This window comes from Alnus glutinosa, chromosome 8, assembly GCF_958979055.1.
Source record: "Alnus glutinosa chromosome 8, dhAlnGlut1.1, whole genome shotgun sequence".
Classification (NCBI taxonomy): Eukaryota; Viridiplantae; Streptophyta; class Magnoliopsida; order Fagales; family Betulaceae; genus Alnus; species Alnus glutinosa.
In genome coordinates this window covers 8958863-8977811 of record NC_084893.1, presented here as the reverse complement: position 1 = coordinate 8977811, position 18949 = coordinate 8958863, and the positions used below count along the sequence as shown (strand labels likewise).

General features: G+C 34.8%; 1 protein-coding gene across 2 annotated transcripts; it reads right to left on the bottom strand.

Annotated features, from left to right (window-relative positions):
* Positions 1 to 7065: 7065 nt before the first annotated feature.
* LOC133875499 (uncharacterized) lies at positions 7066 to 16772 on the bottom strand. Of its 2 annotated transcripts, none has more exons than XM_062313651.1 (2): positions 16333 to 16771; positions 7066 to 7449 (listed from the first exon to the last, which is right to left on the bottom strand). In XM_062313651.1, the coding sequence occupies exon 1, from the start codon at positions 16711 to 16713 to the stop codon at positions 16336 to 16338; it is 378 nt and encodes a 125-aa protein (XP_062169635.1). In that variant the 5' UTR covers positions 16714 to 16771; the 3' UTR covers positions 7066 to 7449; positions 16333 to 16335. The 2 variants fall into 2 exon arrangements, with proteins under 2 accessions (XP_062169635.1, XP_062169636.1); XM_062313652.1 differs by lacking the exon at positions 7066 to 7449 and adding an exon at positions 11555 to 11784 and having other exon boundaries at positions 16333 to 16772.
* Positions 16773 to 18949: the final 2177 nt, after the last annotated feature.

Below are 18949 nucleotides of genomic sequence, written 5' to 3'. Positions count from 1 at the left end.
TGCAACGTCTGCAGAATGGAAGTTCCAATTTGACAGTACTGCACGCACATGGGGTCAGATGCAACATTTATCGATCGACGTGCTTTTGGAAAAAAAGGACAAATAATTTAGGAATGCAGAGAGGGATATAATCGATGCTTTTGAACACGTGTAATTACGATGTTTTGTAGGTGTCAACCAAATTGGCCGGGCGGATTGAGCCACAATACCTTTTAGAATTTCATGGCAGATCATGCTTAATTTGCTTATATTGGTACAATATATAATCATGCACCTAGAAAATGTAAATGTGCAAATTAAGTTATTTACTAACTATTAATTAAGTAGCTAGCTAGCTGCCTCTTTGTTAATTTATGGCACGATGGTTTTAACAATCTATTTTTAGTTATTAATTAATTGATTTTAGCTTTTTTAAAAATAGCCACTTGAAAGCCTAAAACATTAATTATAGACTATATATATATATATATATGTTTGCTTCTCGATCACCCCTTTTGGCCAAACCAGCAACTTAATTCTCACCATTCAAGCTAGCATGCATAGAAATATTGAAACACTAGTAAATTAAGCAACTACATGCATGGTCATATATACTAGCTATAGCTAGCTACTTTTCACCTGATCGACTAGCAATATTCTTGCAATATTTCTGTTAGACGTTAAGGACTTTATCCCTAATTAACGGCTATAATTTATATATAAACATATATAGGCCAGTTAGTATGGAGAACTATTTAATTTATTTATGGAAATCAATTCTCTCAGTTGAATCTGATATGATAAATAAGAAGCTAGAAATATTGTTTTCTTTTACTTGGTCGATCAAATTAATTAATGATACCTGAGTCTTGCTCGATCCATGTCTTGATCGAACATGTTTATGGTCTTGCATGTATATATTTCAGATCTTGAACATGTTTATTATTTTTGCATTAATTGCTTGTGTGTTTTGTTCTTGTAATAATACACCATTGTTTGAGTTCTTTCAATACTCTCAACGTGAGAGGCATCAATAAACTGTACGTGTAGAACACTTACGTTCGTGTAGAATTAAAACACAGGGACATGCCATAGAAATTTCAAATGCCCCTTTATCTTTTTGTGCCTTTTATTTATTAAATATTATTAATTATAACTAATGCTCGTTAATATATATATATATATATATTTTCATTACTAGCTTGATATTCTGTACATATTATCTTTGAGTACGTAGTATTATTTTTTACATTTATTTTACACTAGTTTATATGGTGTGTTTAAATTTAATTTACATGTGAATCATTTAAAATACATCATGTCAACCAATACAAAATGAGTTTGAATAGAGTACCATTACTCATTATTTTTAATGAGGAAAACTAATTGTGCGGGACCATTTGACAGGAAAAAAAAAAAAAAAAAAAGGAGAAGGTGTAGACTGTAGAGTATACAAAGCAAACTAGGGCTGTTAGGTATGGTGGCTTTTTGGGCTTGTAGCATACTGCACAAACATCAAGGTATACACTAATTGCAGTATAATGGTGCCTCTTTTGGTTAAATTTGCTTACGTGATTGATCCCTTTTGCCTCAAAATAATAGAAATGGATTCCCAATCATATTATTTGGAACGGAGAGGAGTCGATCTCTTATAAAAGAATGGACAAAATTATTATTTTAATTTTTTAGATAATTTTGCTCTTTGTTTTACAAGGGTCCGACTCTTCTCTATTTCAGTTGAAATTGAAAAAATTGGTTCACCAAAATAATGTGATTTCAATTTCATAATTGCATTAATTATATTCACATATAATTTTTGGTCTTTTCAGTACCAAACTTGATTAAAGCTGGATACTTCAATAGAGGTAGTCGATCCCTAACTTGTCCAGTTGGTGAAAGAGCCCCGTTTGGTAAACATTGTGGAGAATTTTTTTTAATAGTAATAAAAAATGATTGGTGTTATGTAAAGTATAAAAATAAAAAAATAAAAAAACTAAATTTTGAAATTTTTTTTATAAAAAAGTAAAATAAAATAAATTGTTTTGTAATGGTTTTTTTTATTTGAATAGTAATAAAAAAAAATGATTGAAGTGATATAAAAAGTTAAAATGTATTGAAGTTTTTTTTTTTTCTTTTTTCTTTTAAAGAAGAGAAAAAAAAAAAATCAAATTGGGCCCTACTTTTTAAAGCAATTATATATATATTTTGATACGTAGGATAATAATTTAATTAAAAATGGTATCATAACTACGAAGATCGAGTTCAGTTTCCATGGGCCCAAATGGAGTTATACATGTATGAATAAAACCTTTTTGTCAGTTTGCAATGATTTACTTGTGTCTAGGATTCTGCAACAATTAAATTATCTTAAATTGATCAGTTTGAAACCGACCAGGTTCTGGTTTCAATTTTTTTTTCATTTGGCTTTAATTAATGTAGCCAAGTGGTGGATGTGTTTGGTAAATAGTTTAATTGTAAATGTTTTGTTTGAATAATAATGAGAAATGATTAATGTGACATAAAAATGAAATAAGATTTGATTTTTGTTAGAGAAAAATAAAGAGAGTTGTTTTGTAATAATTTTGAAAAGATTTTGATTTTTTTTTTTTTTTTTTTGGAGAAGTAAAAACAGAAGGTAAAATTAGTTTTCAAAGGTTGTTGCTGGATGACTGATGACTTTTATAGTTAATCTCACGTAGTTTTGTTTTTTCTAACATAAATTTTAAAATTTAGGAACAACTTCACTTAAAAATACTGAATTATCACCTTTTTTGACTTAAGATACTTGAAATTCAAAACGTCTCAAACTATGGTATCTATTTTTCAAAACGTCTCAATAACAGATCATTCGTTAGGATTTACTGTTAAATCCTACCAAAATTTCTAAAATATCATTGTGTTTATTTTTTTAAAAAGAGTTATAAAATTTTACAAAGATTCAGATATGAGTATTTTTGTAAATTCCGTTAAATTCTAACCAACACCTAAATCCTAGCAATTTATTTATTTCTTTCTTTTTTTCCTAAAATAAAAAATAAATAAAAAAAATATATATTTTGAGAATTTTGGTAAGATTTAACAGTAAAAGCAAAGACTGAACGACTTTTTTCTTTTTTTTTTAGAAGTAAAAACAAAGATAAAATTGGTTTCCAAACGTAGCCGGATCGGATGACTGCTGACTTTTATAGTTTATCTCACATACTTTTTTTTTCCTAACATAACTCTCAAAATTTATTAATAAACATAAACATAGAGCAATTTGCTTCCTAAGGGCATGTTTGGGTAACACTTTTTTTTATATTATATTTTATTATTTTTCAAAAACACGGTTAGGTTATTTTTTAGAATTTAAATTCTACTCAAATTTTATAGAACTTTTTCTAATTTTGTATTAAATTCTCTAAATCCTCCGAACATAATTGTAAAAATTAAATTCTTTTAGCATTCATAATTTTAAATCTAATACATAATAGTAAAATATAATACAAAAAAATCGCACATCCTAACGAATTCTAAGTATTTGAAAAATAATAGTAGAACTCTTTTGCACGTATCCTCATACATTACAAAAAATAATAATAATAATAATAAGAAACATATATATATATATATATATATATATATATATATATATATATATATATATATGTCATTCAATATAATATATTGTTGGTTTTTTATTTTATTTTTAATTCTTGTTCCAATATAAAAACATACCCGAAGGATGATTATATATATATATATCGATCGTCACTCGTCAGGACTCAGGATCCAGATTGTTGATCGTCAGGACTCAGGATTCAGATTCTTGATTTCACCAAATTCTCATCGTCTTGAATGATGGTGATGATGATGATGATGATGATGATGATGGAGTACTGCCGTACAATGAATAGAATAAATGAATAATTAAGAAAGTTTAACTCATCTCGATCTCTTTCCTTTTTCTTTAACGTTGTGTTAATTATGCAGTAAACAGCGCCAAACCCTAGAAAAGTAGTGTACGTGGTATTGATGGCTAGGCGGTGCTGCGAGAAGAGTACGTACAAAAGCTACAACACTAACTTCACTCTACATTAACTAAACTGACACCTCTCTTCATTTCTCTCGATCCATCTCACGCACATTAATAATATATCAGATGTATATATATATATATATATATATATGCTTGCCCTGCTGGTTCTTATTCCTTAACGAGAGAAAGTGTTTATTAATTCTCATATATATATATATATATATATATACTTAATATTTGATTTATGCACGGATTCATATATTCATCTATATGCATGTTTCACTTTAATGCAGGGTGATTTTCATATATAAAAAGCCAATTATATATATGGAAAGATATTAAGCCACGACAATATCTGCAGTGGCAACAGATAGACTTGTTTTAAGGGTGAAACCTCGTGGTTATGATGTTTTGGGGTAAGAGTATTCATAACAGCTAGTATAAAATTGCTTCTTTTCTTTAAATATAAGAAAACTTTCAAAAACAATTATAAAATAATTACTTACAGGTACAGCAGTTTTTCTATAAGTTCCTTAAACAGTGTGCATGTTGCAGTACTACCTAATATGTATAAATTAAGAAGTTAAAGTGTTTTCCTATAGCTTTCATATACGATATTTTAATACAAAATATTTATATTTTCTCTCTCGTCTCTCTTCTGTTTGCCTTTCATTCATCGAAGACTGTGTGAGCTCAAAGCTTAAGTTTTTAAGACATGTGGACTCAAAATCTACCTTAATAAGTGAGACCCGGCATGTGAAATATTTAATTAAAATGGAAAGTGAATGATGGAGAATAAGTTCGAATCGGGACATCTGCTCTGATACCATATTAAATCACTTGTTATCTCAAAAACTTAAACCAATAAAAATGAATGAATTCAATCATTTAAATTATATATATATTCCAAGGAATTATGCAATTGATAATATTTAGGGAAATGCTAAAAATACAACTAGTGCATAACCCCAAGACACATTGGAGGGAACCTCCATGTGTGAGTCCCACCCCGATGTATATTGGGGTTGTGCACTAATTATGCATGTATATTATAACTCTAATATTTATACTTGCTTTTAGAACCAAACCTAGACACGAGGGATAAATCATTTGTTCTTTGAGAATGTTGTTGTTTAAGAAGAGTTTGGTTGGCAAATTTGAGAAAATGTATGATCTGCAGAAGGAGGAAAAGCTATTACGAGTTCTCTAACAATGTATTTTCTAGCCCACGAAAGAGTCCTTGCATATATATATATCGGTTAGGTGATCAAGACGACTAAGCTATATAGGTACCTTTCTTTGTTATCCTTCAATATCTTATGATACAAATTTAGATTAGAACTTCCTGTTAAGACATTTTAATTTAACCCGTTAAGTTACTTCATAAATCATAATTCATTCGATTTCATATTCGACAAATTATAATAATTATAATGTTATGACCTAAAAAAATGTGCACGGACTGGACCATTTTTTTTCTCACATATTTTCTTAGTTATGAAGTGGAATGCTTTAATTAGCATTTATGAGAGAATTTAATGGGCCACAAATTCAATACCATCTTATTAGCGGGATAGGATCCTCTCTATTTCATTTAATGAAATGAAAAGACTATCCATTTTACATGAGAAATGCTATTTTTTTCTACTATAATTCATCTCCCATCCAACCCTATTTATATATATTTTTTTTTTTCCAAATCAATCTATGTACAAAAGAGAAAAAAAAGTTGGACAAGAGACGAAAAAAGTTGGAGGAATAACATGTCTCTTTTCAAATTATTTAGTAAAAATAAAATCCCATTAATTCCTACATTTCTCTCTCTCTCTCTCTCTCTCTCTCTCTCTCTCTCTCTCCTCTTTTTAATTTATAAAGGTATTTTTGTCTTATAAAAAAATGTGGGGTTATTTTTGTCCTTTTGCGAAACAAAATGTGTACATTGCAAATTTTTGATAGTTTAAAAGGAGATATTCATGCAATCTTTTATATGGAAGGGACATTATAAATTGGATGTTAATTTGATGAAAGTATATGTACCTTTACCTTTTATAATCTTAGATCATCTACTATAAGGACCTAAAAAGAGGCCAAATTTTCCTAATAGGCTAATATGCCTTATTTTTATTTTTATTTTTATTTTTATTATTGACAAAAGAAACTTGCCAAGGCAACTCATGGCCAAACAATCTAAAACTAGTCCCATTTTATTTTTATTTTTTAGATGAATAAGCTTTATTAAAAGAAGAACAAAGAATACAAACAGAACCAAAACACATAGACTAGAATATGGGCAGGCCCTTACAAAGGAATAAGGAAAGAGATCATATCCAACTGGCTAAACAAACCCAAAAATTTTAGGGCAGCCTAAGAGAAGGGATTACAAGATTTACTCACTCTGAACAACTTAAGATGCAATACCCACTTGTCCAAAACAACTGTACCCTGCAATCCGTTTCTTAATCTGTCCAAATTTTATAAAAATTCGGATAAAATATGACAGAAAATCTAAATCTATCACATTTATCTTATGCCATGAACCCCCTTTTCCCATATTTGAATAAATTGAACAAAAACAAAAAAAAAAAAAAACAAAAACAAAAACAAAAACCCTTATGCTATGAACCCACCAAACTAGTGTATGTATAGTAATCCATGCTTCATTCACAAATAGCAAGTCGAACCTAGCTATGACAATTATGGCTCCTTTGGTTGATTTCGTGACTTTAGCTCCCTAGCTTGCTCATCAACTTTTTGTGCGCATTTATGGGGATGGTAATAGGACGGCTTATTGAATAGGTGTCACGCCCTCATTGGTAGGATCAATAGGGTTGGTTGAAGTACTCAAACCCTTGGTTATTTCCCTCTACCTTTTTCCTTATATCTCTTTCTTGTTTATTTCTTACAGAGGAACCTTGAGAGCAGACTACTAACTCACATCAGTTTTATTCGGTTAATTAATTAAATAAATAAATTTACGATTTCCTATCCGCTTGGAGAATATATCTCCGGTACACATGAATAACCCAAATTTGTGACATCAGTTAGAATATATCTACGGTATCTGGACGGGAAGTAACACTCAAGTTTTTATTGTATGAAACTGAAAAGACATAAGCACTTAAAAGTACATATAGCCGAGAATTCTTGGCGGAAAAATGATACTGAAAAGTTCCGCTAGATGATCACATGTAAAAAATTCTAGAATTTGGAGACATCAGTTAGGTCATCAAGCATTCAACATTTGGATTGTGTATACAAACAATTGATGCAAGAAGCAAGCAACAGGAAATACAATTCAACTGCAGGCAAACATTCTTATTCAAACACCATATCTTCTTTAAATGGGCAGTCAGGGCAAATCTCTACCTCTGATATGATCTGCCCCATCATTAGTCACAAAGCAAAACAGAAGGAACAATGGAGCACGACCATTTCTCCACAACCCCACAAGCCTGTTGACATTGCAAAACATACTCATTTCCGGTGACTATCAAAGAATATACAAAATCATAAAAGAACTTATTTTCATTATACAGGGAATATATACAAATACATACTCTGAAAAACCCAGATTGGATGATAACAAGAATAAATAAAACCAATGGCATAAACAAGAAGAATAATAGGAAAGTGAAAGATGTCAGTATTTTCCAGGGAATTCGAATGGCTCCTTTGGTTTTTAATAGGCTTTTAAGAAATAAATCCAGAACTTGCAGCCAGTCAGCTGCTAGCCTTAGAGAAAATTGAAACAAAAGAACTGGTAGACTGGTAGTATAGAGTCAACTTAAGCATGTTACTAAAAACTGCAATGAAGTCCAGGTATTTGAAGAGAGGGGACATCTAATTATTTGTAGAAAATATATAAACACGGTTACTGCAGAAAAATCAATTTGGGCATAATTCATTTCATCCCGCAGAGGAAGTCCAGGTATTAAAGCAGGCTATCCAACTAAAGTAACAACATAATTGTGAAAGACAAGGAAAAGAAGCAGATCTTGCGGTGCAGCCTGTGCTCCTGTGATATGCAGCATAAGTCTCAAGGCTAAGGTGTAAATATCTTGCATGCCATTAAGTTCTATAAGCATGTATTTAGTCTTTATGGAGTATATCACTGATAGCGTATCAAGCAATTTAACTTTAATAAGACTCATAACATGAACATTTGAAACTTTCATGGCTACAGTCCCAACAAAAGTGAGTATCAAATATCAATTCAAATTTCAGAGAGCATACACACAAATTTTGTCATTTTGTCAAACTCATACATCCAGATCTGAGCCAATGTGAGGCTCAAGTTCAATGAATATTTGCACCAAGGATTTCAGTTCCGACAAAGAAAGAAAGAAAGAAAGAGCGAAAGAAAAATAAAAAAATTGTAACAGTATATATTCATCACATAATTGATGGGAGTATATTCCACTCCCCAAAAGTAACCCCCTGCTTCCATTGATGTTTCTGAAAGGACCAATCATTCTCTCCCAGAACAGGAGCCATTTGTCTACTAATTACAAGGCGCTATTAGTATGTTCATTCTTTATTTAGACATCTTATCTAAATGGAGTTCATAGAGATTTTTCTAAATGTTCTAGATTTTACACGCTATTCCTATTTTTAGGCTCAAGTAAACAAAGGGTACTTGGAAAATGTAAAGCTTGCCTTGACTGGGATTTCTCGATAGTGAGGATGATATTAATTGTAGAGACAACCAGTACAACAATATACTAAAATGCAACCGCATGTCCAATACCTACTTCCCAAAAATTGGTTTCATTGATTAAAGTGACACTCCAAATTTCAGCTACCACACTCAAATAGAATTCGTCAGTCTTTCCAACAATCTTAGCATACAATAATATAAGAACCACCATTTCTGAATATGCATATTCCACATAAATTTTTTCCTCACTCGACACCAATTAACCTCAACCCAACCGCCCCATACTTGTTTCCATCATAGACATAAGGACACCAAGATAATCTTTTTTTGATGAATAATAATTTTTTGAAATAAAAGGCAAAGCCCTCATGGACAAAAAGTACACGAGATATAACCTCCCTAAAGTTGTCGAAAATCTAAAAAATTTAAAAAATTCGAAGAGTTAATTAGGAACAAAGATTACAGCCCAATCCAACAGAAATCTCAATAATACAGATTTTAAACAAAGTATATTGGACTTATAGTCCTCAAAAAGACGCCGATTCATTTATCTCCAAATGCTCCACATTCAGAATGCACAGGAACAACTTCCCAAATAACCTCTTTGGGATGTCCCCGCCCTTGAATCTTCCAACAATAAAGCAACTCTAGGATGTTGCTAGGCATAGCCCATGAAACTCCAAATAAATTGAGAACCAAGTGCCAAAGATCACTAGTGTACTCACAATGGATAAAGAGGTAATTTACGGTTTCTTTTTGCATAGGCAACACCAGTTTACGAGGTTGAAACCTCGCTGTCTAAGATTATCAACCATGTGGATTCTATTCAAAGCTATCGTCCAAGTAAAGAAAGCAATGCGTGGTGAGGCCTTAACCCTCCAAACACTTCCAGGGGAATGAACCAGGTTAACAAGACTAAATAATTTTTAATCAATCTTTAGTTCAAAGTCGTGATTGCTAGCTAGAATCCGCAGCATTCTATCTGCCTCCCCCGAATGGGTTTTCGACAAGTATAATAGATCAAGGAAAGAGTTAGAAGATTCTAGCTCCCAATCCTGGACTACACTAGTAAAACTTGAATTTCAATGGATAACAGGGCCCGAGCTGTCCAAGTAATCCGACACCAAGGCCTCTTTGTCCCGAGCTATCAAATAAAGTTCTAGGAATGCAATCTTGAGAGTGGCTGCTCTGCACCACACATCATACCAGAAACAAATACAGGATCCATTCCCAGCCTTGAAGGAAATAATATTGGTGAAATACCCCCAACCATTCGTACTATTCTTCCAAAGGCACAACCCATAGGACCCTCAAACTTCCTCTGAACTCCAGTCCGCTTTTTGTACCCCATACTTCTCAATAATCACATGTCTCCATACAAAATTCTCTTTTTGCACAAATCTCTAAAGCCATTTCCCCAGTAAAGCTTTATTGAACAACGTGAGATTCTTAACTCCCAACCCTCCTCTAGAAATCAGGAATTATATAGTCTTCCAATTTTCCAAATGAAACTTGGGCTCACACTCATGGTCCATCCCAAAGAAAGTCTCTTTGGAGACACTCCAATCTCCTAGCTATACCAATAGGTAAAGGAAAAAAGGACAAGAAGTACGTAAGTAAAATGGATAACATAGTCTTGATTAGAGTTAAGCGTCCTCCCCAAGACAAATTAATCTTCTTCCAACTAGCCAATCTTTTTTTTTTTTTCCATTTTTTCAACAATCACATCCCAAATAGCTTTTAACTTAAAAGAAGCACCTAGAGGAAGTCCCGAAAATTTCAAGGGTAAAGAAGAGATACTACAATTGAGAATGTTGGCCAGATCTTCTTGATGCGAAACGTCCCCTACTACGACTAATTCAAATTTTCGAAGATTGACCTCAAGCCCAAAATAGCCTCAAAACTAAGGATAATGGGACCCCAATTATAGATTTGCATCACGATTTGCTTCACACAATAAGCTTATCATCTGCAAAGAGGTGGGATATTTCTACGGGACATCGTTTTGGGTTTCCACCCGGAATCCTGATAAATGACCCCCCAACCATAGCTCTGATAGAATCCTACTGAAAGTCTCCATGACAATCACGAAGAGGAAAGGCGAGAGAGGGTCCCCTTGGTGAAGGCTCCGAGAACTAACAAAGAAGTCATGATGACTACCATTAATCAAGATAGAGAAGCGAGCCATGGAGTTACAAGCATGCATCCATTTCCTCCATTTAGAACCAAAGCCAAGACTTCCCATGAGATAGGAGAGGAACTCCCAATTGATATTATTGTAGGCTTTTTGCAAGTCCAACTTGCAAATAACACGAAGAATACCTTATTTCGACCTACTATCCAAACACTCATTAGCTATAAGAACTGAGTCACAATTTGTCTTCCCCCTATGAAGGCATTCTGGTTGTTCCATATGAGTACATGTTTCATTCCGATAGTAAGGACTTTCACGAAATTTTATAAACACTCCCTACCAGGCTAATAAGTCTAAAATCCTTTACTTCCAATTGCCCAATCTTTTTGAGGATGAGAGCAATAAACGTAGTGTCGAGGATCTTCTCAAACAACTCATGCTCATGAAAATTATGGAAGACGTGCATAAGGTCATCCTTCACTATATCCCAAAAAAGAAAAAAGAAGAAAAAAAAAAAGAAAAAAGAAGAAGAAGAAGAAGCAATAGTGAAGCCATCAGGGCCCAACACTTTGTCACCATCCATGCTAAGCAAAGCCTAAAGAGCTTCCTCCTCTTGGAACAGTCTCTCCACCCACTATGCTTCTACAAAGTGAAAATATGGAAACTCCGAACTAAGCAAAGCCTAAAGAACTTCCTCCTCTTGAACTGGCCTCTCCACCCAATATGCGCCAGCTGAGTCAAAACAAGGAAACTCCAAACCATCTAATTTGGGTTGCCAAGTAACAATTTCATTAAAGAGATTCTTGTAATACTAAATGATAGTATCATTGATCTCCCCCTTGGGCGGAGGTAACAGTACCGTCAATACAAAGACTGGAGATAAAGTCATTTCTCCTGTGAGAGTTGGCAAGGCGGCGAAAATCTTGTGTTGTGGTCACCTTTTTCTAACCAAGTCGCCCTAGATTTCTGCCTCCGGCTAACTTCTTGCATAAGAGCCTGCACATAGCAGGATAATCCGATGGGATATGAAGTCTAAAGAATCTATAACAGAACATTGAACACCCTTAGAAAAATGTATGTGAATGAATCATAAGGTGTTATAAACAAATCAACTTTAACACTACACTACCATGAACCCACCTTCAGAGCCTGCACATGAACTCATAATAAAGGAACCTAGAACCATGGCTTTGATGCCCACCAACACCCAAACATTCATATGCAAACTTTTGAGCTTGCCATGGCACAAAGATAATTTCGTTTGCTCAAGCATTTTCTGGCAGCAGAAGAGGTTTAATGGCAATATGGTTAGAAACTCTTGGAAAACTGGGATTCATCAAGGACACAGAAAACCAGCGCAAATCAGCCCAATCTAATGTTATGCAGGGACATTGTGTTTAGTCTCAACCAATAAGCTATTTGTTCATTAGTGCTAAATTTTGCATGATCTAAAATGTACACTAACCCCCAATCTAACTGTTTCGAAATTCAATTGAAGATATTGCCCTTATCAAAAAAAAATTCACAGAAAAAGAGACATATTGTTTGTGCCTACACCTAGGCCTTTCAAACTTTATAAAGGACTATACGAGCTTAAGATGATGACCATATATTGTATGGTTGCTATCCTGAACTTGGCCCTAATTAGTGACCATATCTCTTAATGGTCAATCATTTTCGTGGGCAAAGGAAGAGTTTAATGGCAATCAGGTTAGAAACTCTTGGAAATTTGGGATTCATCAAGGTTATGCAGCCCAAATCAGTTCAATCTAAGGTTATGCAGACTGCCACTGTTTCAGATTGAACCAATTAGCTATTTAGTCATAAGTGTTAAATTTTGCATGGCCTAAATTATAAAATTAACCCCCAAATTAACTAGTTTTGAAATTTGATTTGAGATATTTCCCTTATCAAAAAACAAAACATCATAAGTGCACACACAATATAATTTGTGCCGACACTTAGGCCTTTTAAACCTTATAATGATTTTACGAGCTTTGAATATTACCATAAATTATATGGTTTCCATCTTGAACTTGGCCCTAATTAGCAATAATATCTCTGAATGGTCAAGCACTGTCATGTGCAATGGAAGATATTTAATGGCAATCTGATTAGAAACTCATCAAAATTTGGGATTCATCAAGGACGGTAAAAGCAGCCTGAATCAACTGAAACTAAGTTATGCAGGCTGCCACTGGGTTAGGATTGCACCTATAAGCTATCTGGTCATAATGCTACATTGCCTGATCCAAAATGTCAAATTAACCTCCTTGGAGCTTTGATTGAAGATATTGCACTTATCGAAAGAAAATCATCATTTTGTTTTGATAAGTAATCGAATTTTATAAAAAAACGATACGGAGCAACCCAAGTATACAAGAAGCATACACCTAACTAGAAAAAGAAAAAAGATCAAGAAAAGCATTAAAGCTAGTAATATGAAGGCCCTTAAAGGCTACTGTCCAGTGGTATTGGGTTTTGAGGAAAAAAAGCCTTTAGATCCACTACCGTTCTCTTGCAATCCCCAACACTACAATCATTACTTTCTCTCCAAATACACCACATTAAAACGGGATCATCTTTCACACTGCTACCCTTTGAGGAGAGCCACAACACCCTTTCTAGCAAGCAAGGAGATCCACCACCTGCCTAAGCATAACCTGTTTTAACCCATAAAGGCCGAAGTTAGAACTCTATAAGGCATAAGCAATCTTGCAATGGAGTAGGAGGTGATCTACAAAATTCATCATTCTTCTTGCACATGCAACACTACTCTAACACTATGAGATGTCGTTTCCTAAAGTTATCTAACATGAAGATCTTCCCTAAAGCGGCTAACCAAACAAAGAACGCGACTCTTAAAGGAACCTTCTTTTACCAAGTACTCCTACAAGGAAAGGGGTCATTGTTATAGGGAATAAGAACATTATAGAATTAGGACTAGCAATTTTTTGACACCACCCGCGAATCCGACACGAACACAACACGAAGTTATAGGGTTTGGGTTTAGCTTAAACAGGTTTGGGTCATAAATGGATCAACCCGTTTATTAACATGTCAAACATGTCAACCCGTATCTTTTTTTAAAAAAAAGTAATGTATAAGGGAGAAGGTTTTGTGTGATATCTCGGATTCTCGTACAGGCTTTGACAACCACAGCCTCTTTATCATTTTGGACAAATGAATGGTTCCTCCCTCCCTCCCTCCCTCCCTCCCTCCCTCCCTCTCTCTCTCTATCTCTCTCTGATTCACCTCATCAATCACAAGAGCTGCCTCTCTGCCTCTCCCCTCAAAGTCTTGCCTTCACCTTCAAAGAATCAAAGCCGTCAAATCTGAAAATGTAGTTTGACACCGGATCAGATCAGATGGGTTGTGTCAACCCGACACGACCCGTTAGCTAAACGGATTGACCGGGTTGTGTCGAGTTACTCGGAAAATTAGCGTGTCGTGCTCGGATTTATTTGTTTGGCCCGTTTACCTAAACGTGTCAGGTTCAGGTTGGCAGGTCAACCCGAAACTGACATGCAAACCCATTTTGCCAGCCCTATTAGAATGAGGTAACGTCAAAACACCCCCTCTTGGAAGGGGTCCTACACAACTTATCCTCATCACCTTACTTATCAAAAAAAAAAAACTTATCCTCATCACCTCGTCTTAGTTTCAAAGAATACAAAAATTTGAAAAAAAATGGCGAAGATATCCACCTCCCAATCCTGCATTGTTCTGATAAAATTAATGTTCCTTATGAGTCATTGGAATGCTGTAAATGATTTGCCACAAAAGCACCTTTGAAACGAGCTAAGCTGAATAAATCTAGAAACGTTACCTTAAGGGGCAGCTCCCCACACCATATGTCATGCCAAAAACTAACCTTGGATTCATCTCTCACCTCAAATCTAGTATATCTAGAGAACTCCCCTAACTTATCGAAAGAGAATCATAATAAAACACACATATATTGACTGTGACTAAACTTAGGCCTGTTAAACCTTAAAAGGATAATACAAGCTTAGGATGATGACCATTTTTTGTATGGTTGCTATCTTGAACTTGGCCCTTATCAACAACCATATCTCTGAACGGTCTATAGTTATTGCACAAAATTAAGCTCCCTGATAGACTGAAGAGCATTTATTCTTTGTTCATGGCTAACTCTTGATGAGAATTTGATGAAGTTTACTTTGATAAGTAAAATCTACTTATCCACGAAAAAAGTAGAATCTTCTTTATTGAAAGAAGCACGCAGGGGGGCATACAGAATGTCCTCCTAGAAGTTATATTCTAAAATTTAGAAGAATAAGAAGAATCAAAAAAAGACGAACAATGGATTTGCCTAAAGCAAACAATTGATGGATTTAACTAGACATGACACTTCTCTAAAAATACATATACCTAGACAATACATACATACATATTCACATACATACAAATATACATATCTATGTACCATGTGCTTATATAAGCAATTCTCCATCAATGCCACGGTGGTAGGAGTGCTTGGTGGCCCAAGGTGGCAAACGATTCGCCAAGTGCTGTGAAGACAAGGAAGAAAAGTAAGACGAAGCTGAAGAACACGAATGAGACACAGTCCAAGAGCCATCATTGCCAAGGGCTTTGCTTTGATGTGGGCAAAGTGAGGTGAATATCCTCCCTCCTCAGCAGTGGAAAAAACAGTTTACAGAAAATTTGACCAAAAAAATCTTAAGATACGTGTAATTGGAGTAGAAAGGAAAAGAAAAATACATTGATAAATTAGACGGAAGTGAGTCAGAAGGGGTCAATTCAAAAATATGTGGACCTTAACGGGTGTCAATAGAACAATTAAAAACTGAAGGGTATCAATAGGATTGGCTCTCAGCACAGGAGGTGTACGGTATGGTATAGATGAATGTCACAGGTCTTTAAGTCTTGACATGCATGATCTCCCACTCTAGACTGATTACACTCGTAGCTTCTCTTAACCTACACCATTTATTAAGAAGTGCCCAATACACTAGCATCAAAGCCACCCAAAATAGAGCCAACCATCATCTGTTATACTCCTAAACCACTTCAGAGGAAGTAAGCTACCCACAACTCATAAGCTAAAAATACAAGCCTCCGATCAGCAGAAACTAATTAATCATACGCCAATACATCACCCACATTCTCAATGTCAACGTTCACCACCACCAGCAGTAGCTCACAAATCAAACACAAGCCTTCCCGACACCCAAAACCCCAGCCCCAAGCACAAAAATCTTGAAAGTAATTAAACCCCAAAATACAAACACCCAATTCACCAAAACCATCCACACGGTAACACACCCATCTAACCACAAGTCGCTGAAAACAAATCCCAAAGCACAAAATAACCTATGCCCAGAGTGTTTTTTTTTTAAGGAAAAATAATTCCAAAAGAACACCATTATCCCAAACCCCCAATTTCACCATCCCCAACACAAAAGCCTAAAATACTCATTCATCAAAAATCCACAGCACAGATACCCAAATCACGAAAACCCATTTATCTCATAAATCAAACAAAGGCAGAGCTCTCACCTATTACTGGTACCCTCCGCCACGAGCGTTCATGTCCTCCTCTACCATGGCAGTAAGATAGACTCTGGGGAAGTCGGAGACATCGAAGGTCTTCTCCTTCGTCATCTTCTCCACGTCGGGCTTCTTGAGCACAGTCCGGCGAATGGGAGGGCGGTTGCGGCGCTGGTCGCGGGTGTGGTACTTGATGTCGAAGACAGTCTCGGGGTCGGAGGAGGGGATCCAAGGCTGGACCTTCGTGGTGGCGGGGCACTCCAGCCGGTACTCCAGGGCGCCTGGCAAGGCGGATCTGTACTCCGGACCGGCGCACGGGCCGGTGATCTCCCACGGCTTCTTGAAGTAGCGCTTCAGGGTCTGGAAGAGCGACGAGGCTGCCTTTGCCATTTTGCTGGAGAAATGCGAACGAGGCGCTAGTCTCTGAACAAGTCCGTTGCAATCAGATTTTACTGTGAGTTTCCAATTTAAATTAATAATAATTATCAAGTGTACTTAGCATATTATGATATAATTAATTAATAATAACGTTTTCATATTATTAAAATTATAATTATCAAAGATTAATAAATATTATGCTATGCTTAATCATGTAATTCATTATTACAAACACAATTTAGGAGAACTAAATTTTAGGAAAATTATGATAAATCTTTGGGTAATTTTTTGCGATTTTCATATTAAAATTTTAATTTCTATTTTTATAATTTTGAAAAATATGAAAAGGATAATAATTCTGAACAAGTCCATTTTAATATTTGAGCAATCAAATTATAAGGTGAGTTTATAATTAAAGTATTCTTATTTGTTAAAATAGTGTACTTATCATATTATTATATTTTTTATTTTTTATAATATAAAAATATTATGTTATGCTTAATCATATAATTCAAAACAAAAAAAAAAACAAAAAAATGATTAAGATATAGTTCAATTCTACAAACACAGTTCAGCAGAAAATACAATTTATCAGTGAAATTTATTACAAATTAGAAATGAGCGATGAAAAAAAACCCAAGCCAAAACTGACAAGGGGAGAGAAACTGTGGCAATTAATTAATGGACCAAGTGCTTATTTATTTTTTATTTTTTTTGAAGTGAAATTTCATGCTTTCATTTAAATAAGGTAAAACATACATTTGTCAGCGTTAACAATGTCACGAGAAATATAGGGTACTCTTCCATCCAAATTTTCTCTTAAAAATTCTGGAGTGCTCCTTTCGCCAAATGATAGGCCACCATATTAGCTTCCTTTTTTGTATGCATCATCGTCCATGACTAAAAATTGTACAGAATAATTTTAGAGTCTTCAATCAAAGGACCATATCTTTGCCATAAAGGTTCTTCTTTCTGAAAATCTTGTACTACCTCTAGAGCGTCACCCTATAGTAAAATATTATGTATACCTAAATCTCTGCCAAAAACCACCACCTTACATGCCGCATAAGCATCTGTTGTAGTTGGGTGAGTGAGATACCGCTTAGATGTGCTCATTGTAGCCAATACCTCACCCGCACTGTCTCTGACAATCACACCAAACCCCATAATTTTATGAGGCTTGTTAATAACTGCTCCCCAATTAATTTTATACACCCCCTGGGGGGGCTTCCACCGTGGGACTATCGTATTGGGTAGGCTATCCTCCTTGACCTTTTCCTTCTATTCCACCATATAAAAATCTTTTGTAGCCTCTATAGTGTTTCTAACCAGCTTTGTTGGGTTTAGTAGATTGCCCCCAAAGACCATTGCATTTCGACGAAGCTAGATCCTTCGAGCAATTGTAACCAACAATTCAACATCATCCTTGTCAAGTTTGGACATAAGCTCACCTATTGCCTAGAAGAAATCATCCCCACCACTAGAGCATTTTTGGATTTTCCTAGGACATTCTCCTCATACATCACAAGAAGACGGAAAACCCCATAAAATATGGCAAATAGTTTTCGCCTCCACCCTACAAATTGGGCACAACAGGTCTTGGTGTCACCTTTTTTTAAAAAATATTTTCATTGGTCAACAGCAAATTATTACACGCCTTTCATAGAAAAACTTTCACTACTCCAAGAACATTTAACGCCGCCATAGATTCTTCCACACTATGCTATGTTCAAAGGTTCTGGAGCATTCACCTGGTGCATGCAAAAGAAACTCTTTACCCTATGATAAGCACTTTTCACGAAAAATTCCATTTGCCATTCCACACCAAATTAATTTATCAGCTTGTCCAATGGTACTAATTTGCATACTACAAATTTTTTCGGCCTCCTCTTTGTTAAAAATCTCCATTACAAGCGGCACATTCCGTCAACCCGAATCTTCGACTCTGAAATCCTTGACCCTTGCCTCCCTATATAGTCTCCGTACAAACGATTGTACCACAAATGATGATGGATTGGACAACCATCTATCCTCCCAAATTTTAACACTACACATGTTGCCCACACGCCACACCAGCCTCTCTTTTAATAAGTCTTTTCCCTGCCAGATACTTCTCCATGGGTAGAATGGTTTATGTCCCAGTGCAGAATATAGAAAATTCTCATTTGGGTAGTACTTCTCTTTAATAATTTGTGTCACTAGAGTATTAGGCCTTTGGACTAGGCGCCATCATTTCTTTGCCAATAAA